General features: G+C 47.0%; 1 protein-coding gene across 4 annotated transcripts in view; it reads right to left on the reverse strand.

The window, feature by feature from the left end:
• Positions 1-16,158, reverse strand: part of WWC3 (WWC family member 3) — a 109,609-nt gene extending 93,451 nt beyond the window's left edge. For all 4 annotated transcript variants that reach the window (XM_061408178.1, XM_061408176.1, XM_061408177.1 and 1 more), the window contains exon 1: positions 15,851-16,158. In XM_061408178.1, coding sequence (XP_061264162.1) covers positions 15,851-16,143 — 293 coding nt within the window. In that variant the 5' untranslated portion in view covers positions 16,144-16,158. The remainder of the gene's footprint in view (positions 1-15,850) is intronic.
• Positions 16,159-16,607: the final 449 nt, after the last annotated feature.

A 16,607-nucleotide genomic window follows, 5' to 3' on the forward strand; every position in this document is an offset into this window, starting at 1 on the left:
AACTTTAATCTAGGGCTACCTTTTTGGTAAGGAAAAAAACCCAGCTTTGCCAACAGTATCAGCTAACTGCTTCACAAAACCAATTCCAGTAACTTGTATGCCTGCGGTACCATTATGTCGTTGGTTTGCTTCTCAGAAAATTTCCCATTCTTTGTCTATTTCAGTAGTTTGGATTGGGTCAAGGCACCTTCTTTAACTCCAGGTGGAGAGGTAAAGCAATCTAACACCAGTGAAACATAAAAAAAGGCCAGGGGAAAGAGGAAAGACGCACAGGCGTGTTTTCTGGTCTGCAATCCATGACGGGCTCCTGTGGAATCCAACTTGGCTTGGACTATCCACGAGTCTGGAGAGTACGCTCCAAACTCATCTCGCAGCTCAGGGAGGTGGAACTGCCTGAAAAACCTTAGTTCTTCCTCCTACTTCACAACCTGGTTGGGATTAATGTACATGATTTTCCTGAAAATGACAAAAGTAGCACTCATCCCTGAAGGGACATGCGACGGTGTCATTTTCACGGGTGTAAAAAGGGATGACGCCCATACCAGCCAATGACCGAGTGGCTACTAAGCACCTCAAAACAGACGGAAAGAAAGTCTGTGTTTCTCCACTTTATATAACCAGATAAAAGTTAGCCCATCTGAAGGAAATGCAGACTTTAGATTCCAAATATTTACTGCACTGGCACTAGATTTAGAGTAGAACTGAAATGCTGACAATGACTCAGGAAAAACAAGGATTTGATCAGTTACACGTTTATATAGAACTTTATTAGTGATCTGTATTTTTAAAGGAGCCAGGTGATAAAAACACAGCATAAGAAAAAGACTTCTATTAATCATTTTCAAGGTAAAATAAGTACATGAGGTCTTATTTCAAAATGGAAAGTACATCTAAAGCCCCAAGACAGAGTTGGGGGAAGTACTGGTTCTGGCCACCACAGTGGCACTTAAAATGCAAATGGTACTCTATCATTCTCCCCCTCAATACATGGGAATGCAAGGAGGTGTTCTTGGTAATCCTTGACATTTCTGTCCATATGCCATCTGCATGGTGACATTTTGGAGGTTTGTAATATCGGAGGTGGGGGAGGCTTGCTCTCTGGCGTCTTGGCTCCTTGAGCTGAGATTACTGAGATGGCAATCGTGGTTGACCTCGGTCGGATCAATCAGAATGATCTATGTGAGATGCGTTCCAAAGCAGTCAGTCCATCCATAACCTGGCGCCGCCAGGTCGACTACGTGCCTTTCCTGAGGGAAAGTCACAGTGTGAAAGAATTCCACAGAGCTGGCCGCCGTGGGCTTCAGCCTCATCATTTTAGATCTCAAACCACTCAGTCATTAGAAAGTAACTATCCACCTTTTTTTTTTTTAAGTAACAATAATTCATTTCTAAACCCAAGAATTGACAATATTATATGAGCATTCCAAAAGTATATGTAAATCTTTTTTAAAGACATACTCTTTAAAACTGCACCACTTGACTGCTAAAATAATAGGAATGAAACACATTTGCTGCACAGCGGTTCCTGGTCCATGGCATTCCTCACAGCCCTGTTGGCAAACCTAGTACAAGCCAGGCGAAAGGCCTGGCTCCCCTGTGCTGATGCTGGCAGCTACTCTTCGTCGACGGGGGCTACTCTTCACTGCGGTCCATGGGCTTCTCATTGCAGTGGCTTCTCCTGTTGTGGAATACAGGCTCTAAGTGTATGAACTCAGTGATTGCAGCTTATGAGCTCTAGAGCACAGGCTCAGTAGTTGTGGCACATGGGCTCAGCTGCTCCACCACATGTGGGACCTTCCCGGAGCAGGGATTGAACCCATGTCCCCCGAGTTGGCAGGTGGATTCTTAACCACTGGACCATCAGGGAAGCCCAATTTCTTAATTCTCAATTCTTAATACCTGTCCGATGTTACGTGTCTATTGATTATGAAACAAGATCTCACCATGTGATGTGAATCTGTAAAACCTCTAACGTCACTGAAGATTACAAAGACCAAATTCCACAACATGACATCTCTACCTGGAAATCAATTTCTGTACATATTTGGGGTGTTTTCAGATCTGTATCCAAGCTAACACAACTACAACGAAAGCTGAAGATGTAAGAGCTTCGGTGGTATTAACACAGTATACAAGCATGATGTCGATCACCAGTCAGCAAACTAGGTTCCAAGGGCCAAACCCAGCCTGCCTCCTTTCTCTGTAAGTAAGTTTTATTGAACACAGTCAGGCACATTCACATTTAGGGATTGCCTAAGACTGTTTTTGGGCTTCCCAGGTGTCTCAAACAGTAAAGCACCTGCCTGCCAATGCATAAGATATAAGAGACACAGGTTTGATCCCTGGGTAGGGAAGATCCCCAGGAGGAGGAAATCGTAACCCACTCCAGTATTCTGGCCTGGAGAATCCCATGGACAGAGGAACCTGGCGGGCTACAGTCCATAGGGTCACAAAGAGTCAGACACAACTGAAGCGACCTAGCACGCACACATGACTGCTTTTTAGCCACAAAAGCAGAGCTGAGCAGTTGCAACAGTGACTCTAAGGCCAGCCAAGCCTAAAATACTTACTACCTAGCCCCTTTTTTTCCTTTTTATTTTGTATTGGGGTATAGCCGATTAACAATGCTGTGACAGTTTCAGGTGGACAGTGAAGGAACTCGGCCATACATATACATGTATCTATTCTCCCCCAGTACTACCTAGCCCTGTACCCACAAAGCTTGATGGCTCTGTACTAACCTCTTCGTAACATTTCATTTCTAGCAACTTCAGGTTCCCAGCCACAAAACCAAGGGAATGCAAAGAACAGCTCCAAGCAGAGAGAAAAAAGTTATCATGCACTGTTTGAGCACTTGTCCTTACTCTGGTGGGTCACCAGGGGTACACAAGGAGAAGAAAATGAAGCAAGCAACTCAAAAGTATAAGTGACATAATAGAAGGAGGAAATTTTGATGGGCAGGAAAGAAAAGATGAAGAATCACTAAGCTGAATGACTATTTATTCAGTATGACCACAAGAACAATTAAAATGTGAGTGTCTACTACACACTAGACATTGACCTTAGTGTCCCCATCTCTGAAAGAAGAAACCACAAGGTTCAGAGACTCCAAATACTGCCTTAGGGCACACATGAAACAATAGAGCCTTAAGTCAAACTCAAGACCATCCATGCCTAAAATCAAGGCTAACCACGTCTGAGTGGTCTCTGTGGTTACTGGTACATTCCAAGAACACACGATTATCCATGTTCATGCATACAAACCTTAACTATCAAGAAAATGTTACACTGTAGTAAATCCAAGAAGAAATAAGAAGCATACAATACAGTTTTAAGATATTCTTTCAAAAACATGTGAAAGATAAAAATGCTCATCTCCAAAGCGCCAAGTATCAATTGGTCCTTCATCCACAAATTTCATTTCACCCCAAACACTGACACATAATCACATACCACATCAACTTTTCTAAAATGGACAGCAGTGCTAGGAAGTCTTTCTGTAAGATAAATCCCTCTGAATGAAAGAGTCCGTTGCCTCGTGAAATCAACTGTATTTTTAACCTAGTAAAATCAGGCTGTTGCTGGTGGTACTCTTCCCTTACAGTCAGTCAAATTCCTGGGCAATGTTAACATGTGGCTTCTTGGTAAGTGTCTGGAATCATTGTATGAACATTTTGAGAAAACCAGAAGCCTTCTGCATGGTTAGAGGCTGCCAGCCTAATTTACGTAGCCTGGTCTGTTCAACTATTAAGACAAGGTAACCACCTGAATTTAAAAATAAGACTACTTTAAAAGAATTTTACAAACAACTTGACTGTGGTATCATCTATGAACCCTAAAATCATCCCATTTTATGTATAATTTCAATGATTTTTAGTATATTTACTTAGATGTACAACATTTAGGACATTTTAGAACATTTCCATCACCCCAATCATACCCTTGGTTCCCACTCCCCTTTCCTAACTCCACCCCCAGGCAACCACTAATCCACTTGGATGGATTTGCCTTTCTGGACATCATGGATCAGTAGCTGTGGGGTCCCAAGGGGTCTTTCTGTGGTTCCAGGTCTGTGAAGGGGGTAAGGGAAGGTGGAAAGCAGCTGTGAGCAAGCACAGATATGCATGCACACAATTCACAATTCCTGTAACTGGCCTTTAAAGACCATACAAGTTCATAGAGCACAGATGGGAGAACGGGGCTCTTGCTTACCTAGGAACACAAAAGAATGAGAGTCCCATATCTGAATTCTCCCAAGAACTAAAACTTTTTGTACCTTGAAACCTTAGTTTCTTTTATTTCCCCACAATTTTAAACTTTGTATTTTGTATTGGGGTATATGACAGGCCACCAGGGTTTAATCCCTGGGTCAGGAAGACCTCCTGGAAAAGGGAATGGCTACCCACTCCAGTATTCTTGCCTGCAGAATTCCATGGACAGAGGAGCCAGGCAGGCTACAATCCATATAGGGTCACAAAGAGTCGGACACAACTGAATGACTAGCACTTTCACTCACTTTCTTTAGCCACCACAAAGTTGAATATCTGCATATAACTTATAGTCAGCCCTGTGTATCCACAGTTCTGTGCTGTAGTGTTCACTACTGAAAAAAAAATCTGATGGACTGATACAGTCCACACCCAAGTTGTTTAAGGGTCAACTGTAGTCTTAATAGGCATGTTGTTTAAAATCTAATCTAACTTGCCTTGGTTGTCTTATGACAGTTAGATGCAGCATCCTTGGGGCAGGTGGGGGAGGACAAAAATCTCTACTGAGAGGGTTCATGTAACAAAAGGGTCCCTCATTGGATTTTATGATTCTGAGCACCTTTTCTCTGGTTGGTTAGACTTCCTGCTGGGGTCTTCCTATTTCCTGCAGGGGTCTTCCTATCCTGTGTCTCCCGCCCCACCCCTGCCCACCCAACCCCCAGTAACTAATAGTCACCTTGATTAGACCCAGTATTCTCCTGAGAGGTCCACAAATGGTTTTCTATCAAGGGCCAGACAGTAGATATTTCCAGTTCTGCAAGCCACATGGTCTCTGTCCAGAGACTCAACTTTGCCCTTAAAGGGTAAAAGCCGCCACAGACAATAACTAATCACGTGAGTGTGGCTGTGCTCCAATAAAACTTTATCTATAGACACAGACTTGAAATCCACATCACTCTTCTTTCTTTCTCAACCAATTAAAAGTGGAAATCCCATTCTTATCTGGCAGGCTGTATAAAAAACAGGTGGCCAGCCGGATTCAGCTTGTAGGCTGCTGTTTGCCAGCCCCTGTCCTAAGACCTCCCAGGGGCAGCCATCAGTTCAGCGACTGACAAGCCTTGTTGTTCTCGTACATGTAAGAGAATCCACCCACAGGAACTTCAGGGACTTGTGTGGGGCATGGTGAAGGCACAGGAGTGTACTTGGACCCTCGAGATTCTCTGACTTCAAGGCTGACCGTCTTCCCCCCATTCACTGCCCCCGCCACCGACCCTGGCAGCAGGCTAATAACCGCTGCGTTGCTGGCCTATTATTTTCTATAGGTCCTTCTTGTTTCCCCAGCTGTATTTGCATTACCTTGAGGAAAAGGGCTACGATATATTAATTATGTGTTATCTTCCATCATCAGGGGTTTCCCTGGTGGCTCAGATGGTAAAGAATCTGCCTGCAATGCAAGAGACCCCAAGTCAATGCCTGGGTAGGGAAGATCCCCTTGATAAGGGAATGGCAACCCACTCCAGTATTCTTGCCTGGAGAACTCTATGGACAGGGCGGGATACCTTCCATGGAGTCGCAAAGAGTCGAACACGACTGAGCAGCTAACACTTTTCATCCTCCATCTCACAGGGCACATCTAGATTATTAAAAATCCTACCACATGCTCGTTTCTGGCTACTTGTGCCTAATTTTAAAAAGAAATGTGAAATATTTTAGACTCTCTCTTTCTCAAAGTAACAAACTAAAACCTAAATTAAGATGTTCTTTTCTTTGACCCTCGGTTGATTTTTCTTAAAGGGTGACAGCAGCTCCTGTGGGCAAAGTTCACCTGGCAGCCCTCAGGATCACAGGACGGTGTGTCCTCTGCATTAAGAGCAAAAGCACAAAACCAGGTCCCTACAATGTGGAGGAACCTCACTAATATTAGGTGAGGTGAGAAAAGCCTGACATAAGAAGCCATGTGTACAGAATTAAATAGAGAGGATTTCACCTGTATGAAAAGCCCAGACAGGTAAATCCGGAGACAGGAAGTAGACTGGTGGCTTGGTGGTTGCCAGGGCTGGGCAAGGAGGGATGGGGAGCCACTGCTTCATGGCCACAAGGTTTCCTTCTGGGCTGATGGAAATGTTCTGGAACTGCATAGAGTGGGTGGCTATACAACACTGATGATGTACCAAGTGCTACTGAGTAGTTTATTTTTAAATGAGTTATTTTGTTTTGTGAATGCTACCTCAATAAAAACAAGTTTTTTTAGAGCATGGTCGTAGACCTCTACAATCTGACGGTGGAAAGAGCATCTAGACATAGTGTTAAATGAAAACAGCAAGTCACAGAAAAATAATTTTTTTTTGACAGCAATATTGCATTTATGTAAAGTTGTGAAACAAAGATCTGGGCCTCTGCACATACACTTAGGCACAGGTGGAGAAAAGGCCACACACAGCAAGCTATTATCATGCTGCTCTACCAGGGAGGGGGGCAGCTGGGGAGTTTCTCATGTTCTGCATATTTCCACATTGTGTCATTCCAATAAGGCAGGAAGGAATGCTTCAGTGGGTCCCCCATGTCATAGAAAAACACCCCAAGGTCCCTGAGGGCCTGCACATTTTATTAAAGGGCAGGCATGCACACCTGTGTATCGGAGCACAGCGCCCGAAGAGCCTTGGGGTGTGGCGGGTGGGGGGGCTGGTCTGCAGGAGAGAAGTGCGCACAGCTGCTTGCAAAGAAAAACTCCATCAGGCAGCTCTTTGGTCACTAGGATGTCAAGCAATTAATTTTTAACAAGCTTTTCCCTCCTTTGGCATTGAAGTTGGTCCATCCCATGAAGTGCGTTAAGTTTCATAAATGAGTACCACAGGCCTCAGAAGGGCCTACGTCAGGCCAGCACCACCCCCTCCCACCACCACCCTTTACAATCTTTCCTTTCCTCTTTGAAGAGGGGCATTTCTGGACAGGGCAGTGGAGGGGAGGGGGCGAGGATGGCTGGCTGCAGCCAGACCATCTCTGGGCTGCTCTCTGAATGCCAGGCTTCCCCCACCCCTTGGAGACTGGAGCCCTGGTGAATTGGCTGGAGTGACACAGCCTGGTCCCTGACACAACAGGCAAGGTCCTGCAGTCTTGCAAGCAATGAGGCACAGGATGAGGGCACCTTCTCTTCTTTCTGAATGAGACAGATGACCATCTTTGCCCAACTGGCAAAGAAAAATTCATAAATGCACCCAGTCCCCTAATTCTGTTAACCATCAGCACCTCCTATGCCTCACTTCTCTACTAGCCCTGGGGCTACACTGTGACTCCTGGCTGTACATTGTAATCTCCAGGAGAGCTTAAAACTCAGGGCTACCTGGCCCTGGTGCGGAGGTGCCAGCATTCCTGAAGCTCCCAGCCAGCTTGAGACTGTGCACATCTCCAGCGGCAAAGCCTGCTCCCCATTCCCAAGGAGCCAAAACAAGCAGAAGACCAATGAGAACAGACAACAGCTGATCACAGCCAGTCTGAGAGCTCTTTTTTTTTTTTTTTTCCCCCACCGAGTACACAAGGTCATGTTTGTATTTTGACACTGTAAACAGAGGAATGGTCATTTTTCTGTGAGTAAAACAGCTAGGAGCTGACATTCGTCGAATTAAAGACACAGTTACTTCCTAGATCCTGCAAGGACACCTGGACAGGTGGGTTGCTCCAAGGCAGCAGCCCCACCAGGGAACAGTATTTGGCAAGGAAAGAGAATGGAGCACTGATCCAGGCTGCGATGTGGACAGATCTCGAAAACATGATGCCGAGTGAGATAAGCCAGACGCAGGAGTCCGCAGACTGCATGACTCCACGTACACGAAATGTCTAGAACAGACAAATCTGGAGACACAGAGAACAGACTCGTGTTGCCAGGAGATGGGGAGATAGGGAATGACTATTAATGGGTACAGGCTTTCTCTCTGAGGCGATGAAACTACTCTGGAATCACACAGCAGTGGTGGTCACACAACCTTGTAAATGTATGAACAACCACTAAATGGTGCACTTTAAAATGGTACGTTCTATGGTAGGTGAGGGCTTCTCTGGTGCCTCAAATGGTAAAGAATCCACCTGCAATACAGGAGACATGGGTTCCATCCCTGGGTCGGTAAGATCCCCTGGAGAAGGGCATGGCAACCCACTCCAGTATTCTGGCCTGGAGAATCCCATGGACAGAGGAGCCTGACGGGTTACAGTCCATGGGGTCACAAAGAGATGGACACAACTGAGCATCTTCATTAGGCCACCTGGCTCCCTGGCAGACACTTGGTCATGTCTGAAGTCACTTTTGGTTTTGCCGTGACTTGGAGAGGTGCGCTACTGGCAGGCATTCAGCAGAGAGACCAGAAATGCTGCAACCTGTCCAGGTGTCCTGTTAACTATACTCCACTGTGCAGGACAGTCCAACAATAAAGGACTACCCACCCCTAAACATTCACAGACACAGCTTGGAGGAGACTCTTGAGTCCCTTGGACAGCAAGGAGATCAAACCAGTCAATCTTAAAGGAAATCAGTCCCAACTATTCTTTGGAAGGACTGATGCTGAAGCTGAAGCTCCAATCCTTTGGCCATATGATGTGAAGAACTGACTTGTTGGAAAAGACCCTGAGGCTGGGAAAGACTGAAGACGAGAGGAGAAGGGGACGACAGAGGGTGAGATGGTTGGACGGCATCACTGACTCAATGGACGTGAGTTTGAGCAAGCTCTGGGAGTTAGTGATGGACAGGGAAGCCTGAATTGGACACAACTCGGTGACTGAACTGAAACATTTACAGTGCCAGGGCTCCAAAACCCCAGTCTAAAGTAATACCTGCTCAGTTTGGACACCCTTTAGGCCCCTGTCTATCAGCAGTACAGCACGCTGAATGACCCCACTTGTTTCTCTACATAACCAAATCACTGAACATAACACCATCATCAACAATGGTGGCAAAAATAGTGATGGTTGATAGTGGGGTTAATAGGAGGCCTCCACCCCGGCCCCTGCTGAGTCCCAACTACTCCTAAGGTGTCAGCAAAAAAGGTTCCTTTGACATCCCCCACCTCCTGGTTTCCCCTGCCTTAATTCAAGTGTTGGCTAAGTCCTGTACACTGCTTGTCTCGTCACAATTTCTCTGACATAATCCTCAATTTTTCTAATCCAAGAGCCCTGACTATCTCTAGCTCAGGTCCATCAGCCTCTGTGAAAACCTCTGACAATTTCTGACTGCCCTCTTCTCTCAGAAGTGCACCCTGTCCATCGCTTATACGTGGCTAGCTCATCAAGCAGGACTTGGTGCCTCACATGACTGAAACTCCAGGCCCCATTCACAAGGAACAGGACTCCTAGGGGTGTTGTGAGGAGCCTGGGAGAAAAACGGATGTAAAACGCCTGGCCCAGCAGCCCCTGAGCACCCAGGACACCTCAGCCCATGCGGCTCTTATCAAACAACACCAGGCTGACCAGACCCTTCCATTCTCTCTGGGAAAACAACACACAGGGTGCAGGAGTTTCCTACTGCTGCTGTGAGGAACTGCCACAAAGCAGGTGGTTTAACACAACACATGTTTACCATCTCACAGTTTTGGAGGTCAGAAGTCAAAAATCAGTTTCATTCGGCCAATAGCAAGGTGTTGGCAGGGCCGCATTCCATCTGGAAGCACGAAGGAAATATACACCTCCTGGCTCTTCCGGATTTGAGAGGCCGCCTACATTCCTTGGCTCCTGGCCACACAGCTCCAACATCTGCTTCTGCTGTCGCATCTCCTTCTCTGACTTTGAGTGTTCTGCTTCCCTCTGGTCAGGACTCTTCTGCTTACCCTAAGCCCAGCCAGATAATCCAGGATGATCACCTCATTTCAGGATTCTTAACTTAATCCCACCTACCAAGGCCATTTCTGTGCAAAGGTAACATTAATCAATTTAGGAGACTAGGCCATGGACATCTCTGGAGCGCCATTCTTCTATCTGGGTGGGAGGGGTAGGGAGGAGGTCTGTTAAATATCAAACAACAATGAATATAAGATAAAAGTAACCAGGGGAATCGAACATAGCACAGGGGGCACACGGTTACCGAGCCAAGGGAGGGGAAGGTATAGACAGTAGATTTCGGTTCAAGTCTGGAGTCAGACAGACGCGTTCTTTGTTGGCTCTGGGAAGCAAGGTTACTAAGGCAAGCCCCTGGGCTTCAGTTCCATCATCGTCCCACTGACAGCTCACGCAGCCTTTGTCGGCTTTCAGTGCCCTGGAGTGTGTGGCCCACAAGCAGCACCCCTCGTATGTCCTAAGACCCAAGGGACCCCAGCGGGAAGAAAGCAGGAGGCAGGAAGAACACAGTGAGGCCTCAGGGTAAATAGAACATGAGCACATGTGAGCCCCACGGGAGGCAGGCACCTGTCTGCTGGTGCTCGCCACTGGTGCTTCCTGGACCCGGAAGGGTGCCTGAGATGGGGAGGCTGTGAAACAGTTACTGAATGAATGGACGGATGAGCCAACAAACGAATGAAGAGAGGCAGGATGCCTCAAATTGAATAGGGACAGGGCAGTGGGGTGGCGTCTGTGACAGAGCATTGGATCATGGTCAGAAGATTCAGCTCAAGTCCCAGTTCCTCCCACAGTGGGTGGGACGTACCCCTTGGCTGTGGCCCTCACATGCAAGATGAGGAGAGGAAAGAGGCCATCCTGGCTCTTTGAAGCCCAAAGCTGGAGGATTCAAGCTCCACGTGGTCTTGCCTGGGCCTGACCTGCCTAACACAAAGACTCTGGGTCAGTCAAGCTAACCGGTTCCCATCCTTATTTCAAACACCTAGCAGTTCCTTGTCCGCAGCATTCTTCTCATCCCCAGTGCTAAGGAAGCATGAGATACACTCAACCTAGGAGACAATGGACAAGGATAAAGAATTCCCAGGCTCTAGTGAGCCACCTCCTTTTCTCAGAAGCCACCACCTTCTGCTGAGGGTGTCTGGCAACCACCACTGTCTACATTTTCTGGGTCTCCCATCTCCCACACAAACCTGGTCTCCATCCACTATCCTAGCACACAGGAGGCCAAGAACCTATAAATATTACTTCATTTGACTGGATTTAAATGAAAATAACTGAACTCAGGAAATTTTAGCTCTGCTTTTATTCCATCAGATTACTTTTACTGAATTTACTGGAAAGGCAGCCAAATAGCAAAAGGACCTGGGCAAGAAGAGCTCACTGGGCTCAAGTGTTAAAGTGACCTTTAACACGTCACTTGACCCACGGGTTTCTACAGTAGAACCTACGGGAGAAGGGGAAACACAATTTCCACTTCCAAAATCAGAGCGACAGGGAAGAAAAGGAAACTTAGAGATTTCCAAACATCCGGGAGCTATTTTTAGAAATGAATGACTTTTCCACTCACTTTTCTTAAAGAAAAAAAAGAAAGATATTAGACCAAGAACAAATCAAGAAATGGTTGTTGATAATCTAAATGGAAGAAGATTCTTACAGAAGTCCCCTCTTTATGGATTTAAAAGCAAGACACTCCTCTATGTATATACAAATACACACACACACACAAACACACCTATAATCTTAAAGAATGAAAAGTGGAAAAATCATTATTTATCACAAAGTTGATAATAATCCCAAAATAGACCCTGTGGGATAAATATACTAAGTTGAGTTGAGTGCATGCTCAGTCGTGTCCGACTCTTTGCAACCTCATGAACTGTAGCCTGCAAGGCTCCTCTGTCCATGGGATTTCCCAGACAAGAATACTGGAATGGGTTGTCATTTCCTTCTCCAAGGGATCTTCCCGACACAGGGATCGAACACATACCTCCTGTGTCTCCTGGATTGCAGGCAGATTCTTTACTGCTGAGCCATCAGGGAAGCCCAAAATACAGTAAACCTCCTATTAATTAACACTGAATACAGGTTCTAAGAAGACAGCAATGGTGTCATCTGGCCCTGTTATGTGGGGCTCCAACCTGGCAAAATTCGAGAACCATGGATTGTTTTCTCTTTAAAGCAATAGCCTGTTCAAAGGACTTTTGATATATCACAGGATTTCTCCATGTGGCGCAGGTCAAACCCCAGCTAGTGAACAAATGGATACCTAAAAGCTTTTGTCATAATATAATCTGGGCCTGCCACCATCATCCTGATCGTTTATACTCTGCTTTGATCTCAAATGTGCTATGTCCACCACTCTTAAAGTGCCTGAGGTTGGCATTTCCAGTAATGTACAGTCCCAACTGAGCTATGGAAAACAGAACAGTAAGTTTCAACCGCTCAGTCCATCTAAAGGTTAATAACAATACAACGTCAAAAGAAGCAGACATATATACAACCATCAAAGGCACTGAATTTTTCTAAGAGAGGCAAAAAAGTTCTTCCCGTATTTTCCATCTAAATGGTAAATACCTTTTTATAAAGTGGCCACTGACCTCCAAGTTAATATATGTGGAATACATATGTGCCACTAATGTAAACCACACACAACTCACCCACAGAAAATACCAGTCACAGAAACAGTGAATTAACTTTATTGACTGGTTGATTTGATTTTTTTGGCTTCACCGTGCAGCATGTGGAATTTTAGTTCCCTGACCAGGAATCGAACCCGTGTCCCTGCACTGGGAACAAGGAGTCTTAATCACTGGACTGCCAGGGAAGTTCCAACTGTTTATTTTTAAACAAAGTTTTGGGGTATGACTCCCAGAAAACTATGAAAATTATATGCACAGTACTGATCTGCAGAGATAGTGAATTTAAACCTGCAGTGTGTTCATAATCCAACTAAAAAATTTCTGTTTTGATGTATATTACCATATGTGAAATAGATCACCAGTCCAGGCTCGATGCATGAGACAGGGTGCTCAGGGCCGGTACACTGGGATGACCCTGAGGGATAGGATGGGGAGGGAGGTGGGAGGGGGTTCAGGATGGGGGACACATGTACACCCATGGCTGATTCATGTGAATGTATGGCGAAAACCACTACAATATTGTAAAGTAATTAGCCTCCAATTAAAATAAATTAATTAATTTTTTAAAAATTAAAGAATTCTGTTTTGAAAATACTGAGATTTTTTTACACATCTGTAACCACATCTGTAAAGATATTTCCCTAGGTTTGCAACCTCTTTGTTGTAACGTGAAAAAGAAAGTACAGCTACAATAATTCACCAACATGCCCTGAGCTGGCAATACAAATGCTGTTAGACACAACACTGAATGGAATTACTGTACAACTCTAGAAGAGTTTGTTCACAACCCTTGGCCCTCGGTTACCTTGCTTACAGCAGCATACTTTATGCTATTACAGTTTTCATAAATTATATATGAAATGCTTTCAGTCAGCAAGAATCTTCACCTACCAACTACATTCATCTATTTCTCCATAATTTCATTGTCTTTAAGAACCTATTTATTTGCCTCTTCTGACAGTTTTCCATTTGGAAGCTGTTTGGGTAAAGTCTTCATTTCTTGAATACCGTTTTCGGGTCGTGTGAATCAAACTCGACTCAAAAAGGGTTTTAAGTGTCAGATACACAAGGAGAAAATGCTGTGCTCCAACACACAATTTTTTCCATATCATAAAAATCAATCACAACCTTAAAGGATAACCAGTCACTAATAAAAATCGGCAGGACTCTGTTTTGAAAGAAGAAGGAGAATGACTATTACAGCATTTACACCCTTTCGTAGACTCCACTTAAATGTTTGTGGCTTGCTGAACATTCCATACATATTTCGGGCAAGGTATTATGGGAGCTGAAGTGCAAGCTGTCCCCTACTGAATTTTCACTCACTATAAAAACAATGTCTCATAAAACTGTACACATGTTTTTACTTTACAAAAAAATGCAAAACATCCACTTTTGTTCACTCCATCGACGCTCTGAGCATTAGAAACTGGACTTTTTAAAATTTTGTAGCATGAGTGATGTCTGAAAAGGATGAAAATGTCATTCGGTAACACAGCTTTCTGGAAAGAGGAACGCAGGCAATGTGTATGAAATACACAGAAAGGAAGTTTCTACCAGCTGTCTTCTGTGGGTCAGCTCACCTATGTCTTGAATTGTGCCAATAAAATTAAAATTTTTGCATTTATACTTTTCCTCATGAATCTACACTCCAATGTGACCACAACTGTTTTATATTATCTTCATAAAATGGGTCTTCACCTTTTCTAAGCAAAACAGTACTTTTAATTGGTTCATTTTCCAGTTGTTTGGATTTTTAACAGACATAGAACATAGAAGGGCACCACATTCAAAGCAGTTCTACCAACTCCAGAACCTTCCAAGGCTTGATCAGACAGCTGTGGCTCTAGGCTTTAGTTAAAATTATAATATGATCTCACCTGATTTTCAAAATAACGAAGCACCTTTTTAAGCCAATAAACTGTGCCATAATTTCTCTGAGTTTGAGTCCAGAAGTTGGCCAGGTTCAAAGAGAATGTTAGGGAACCACGAGCCTTTTGCCTTTCTTTGTCTTCCCCTATTTGAACCTAGAGAAATCTTCAAACAATAATTCAGCAGCTTCCCTCCTGAAAAGTTTATTTTCAAAGGCCAGTGCCATGTAGCGCTGCCTTTCCTGTGCAGGTAGGAGGATGTAAGAGCCCATCACCACGCTGGGCCTTTTCAAGTCTTAAAATCATTTGGGAAGCTTGCAGTATTTCCTTTCTGGTACTCAGGCCCAACCTGGAGAGAAGTTGCTCCAGAGAGGACAAGATATCAGATAATCACTGGAATCCCTGGGTTTCAAGAGAATCCCGAAATGCTTCTCCCCAAAAGCAGCTGAACCACTGAAACCAACAGGCAATGGAACAAAATGTTACCGAAAAAGTCATTACGTGAAACTCAGTGGCAATCTAGCACTGCTTTCGGAAGCATCCGTTTTTCACTCCGGGGGATTCATTCACATGAATAATGAGACAACTGAAGGCTCTCCTCAGATCTTGCACAGAAAGGAAACCTAAAATTCAACTCTTGTTTTCCCTTTATCCCAGAAGCATATGGGTCTAATCATAGTCCATTCTGGCCGCAGTACACAAGGCTTTTTCAACTAGAATTTGAAGTCACTTTCTAAGGCGCTGAAGAGTAACCACCCCAGTTTGATGGTTACTCCAAAGACTCTGAAGTGTCCCATCTGGCACAGTCCTCGCTGAAAACTAGGCTGAAGCCGCCAGACAAGGAACCCACACCACGAGGCTGGGACGCACGGTTGTGCTACAAGATGACAGCTCATCTGGCCACCGCGGGGCTGAGGGGCGCCTGTGGGCCCACAATCGGGGGCGGTGGGCCGCAGAGGCCCGGCAGGGATGGGCGAGACTGCGGCGGAAAAAGGAAGATGGCCATCCATCAGCCCCTGGAGAGGAAATTACAGGCGCCCAGCTCCCAGGCATCGGTCAGCGGGTGACGTGAGGGAACCAAGTCAGAGTGTTCGTCCCGCGGTGGAAGCCGGGGCTCCGCACACCAGGGGCTCGAGGCCGGGAGAGGGGGAGCCTCGATCTTCGGCCAGGGTCCCGAGGGTGGGGGCGCCCGGATCGTCTCTGGGCCCGGAGGACGGACGATCTTCGCCCAGACCCCGGAGGCCCCCCGGGTCCTCAATCCTCTCCCTGGGCCCAAGGTATGGGGCGCCCTAACCCTAGCCCACGCTCCCCCCCTTACCGGTCGCGGGGGTCGATCCACGACGTCTGGCGCGTGTTGTGGTCGATGTAGAAGACTCGGCCATCGTAGTCGCGCGCCTCCTCCCAGCCGGCAGGCAGCGGCAGCTCGGCGCTCTCCCGGGCCCGAAGCGGTGGCGGCGCGGAGGGCGCCGAGGGCGCGGGGGGCACGGGGACCGCGGCGGGGGGCGCGGCCGGCGGCGGCTCCCGCGGGGGCTGCGCCGGTTGCGGTGGCTCCCGCGGGGCCTCGCGGGGCTGTCCCCGCCGCCGCCGCCGGCCGCCGCTCAGCCACGGCATGACGGCGCGGGCCCCGCCGCCGCCCGGCCGCCCCACGCGCGCCGCCTCGTCCGCCAGCACTAAGGCCCGGCGCTCGGGGCGCGGGGGCGGCCGCGGGGACCCGCCCGCCGCACCCGGTGCATCCTCCGCCCGGCGCCCGCGCACCGGTGCCCGCCTGCCTCCTGCCGCCTGCCGCCCACCCGGCCCTGCGCGCCGCCGCCTGCAGTGCCTGGATCACTCGGGTGGCCGCCGCGCGTGGAGTCACAGCCCTAGAGCTGCCGCAGCCGCTGCCGGCAGCCCCTCAGTTCCCGCGGCTCGCCCGGCCATCTTCGTTTCACAGCACCGTCTTAGGGGCGGGGCTACACAGGCCCCGCCCTGTCGGTGGGCCCGGCCCTCCCTCCACCCCTTCGTCCTCGGCGGCTCCTCCCCTGCTTGCTGCAAGCCCTTCGATCTCCCTTGGCTGCTCCGCCTCCAATCTCCCTTGG

The sequence above is a fragment of the Bos javanicus genome, chromosome X (assembly GCF_032452875.1).
Source record: "Bos javanicus breed banteng chromosome X, ARS-OSU_banteng_1.0, whole genome shotgun sequence".
Lineage (NCBI taxonomy): Eukaryota > Metazoa > Chordata > Mammalia > Artiodactyla > Bovidae > Bos > Bos javanicus.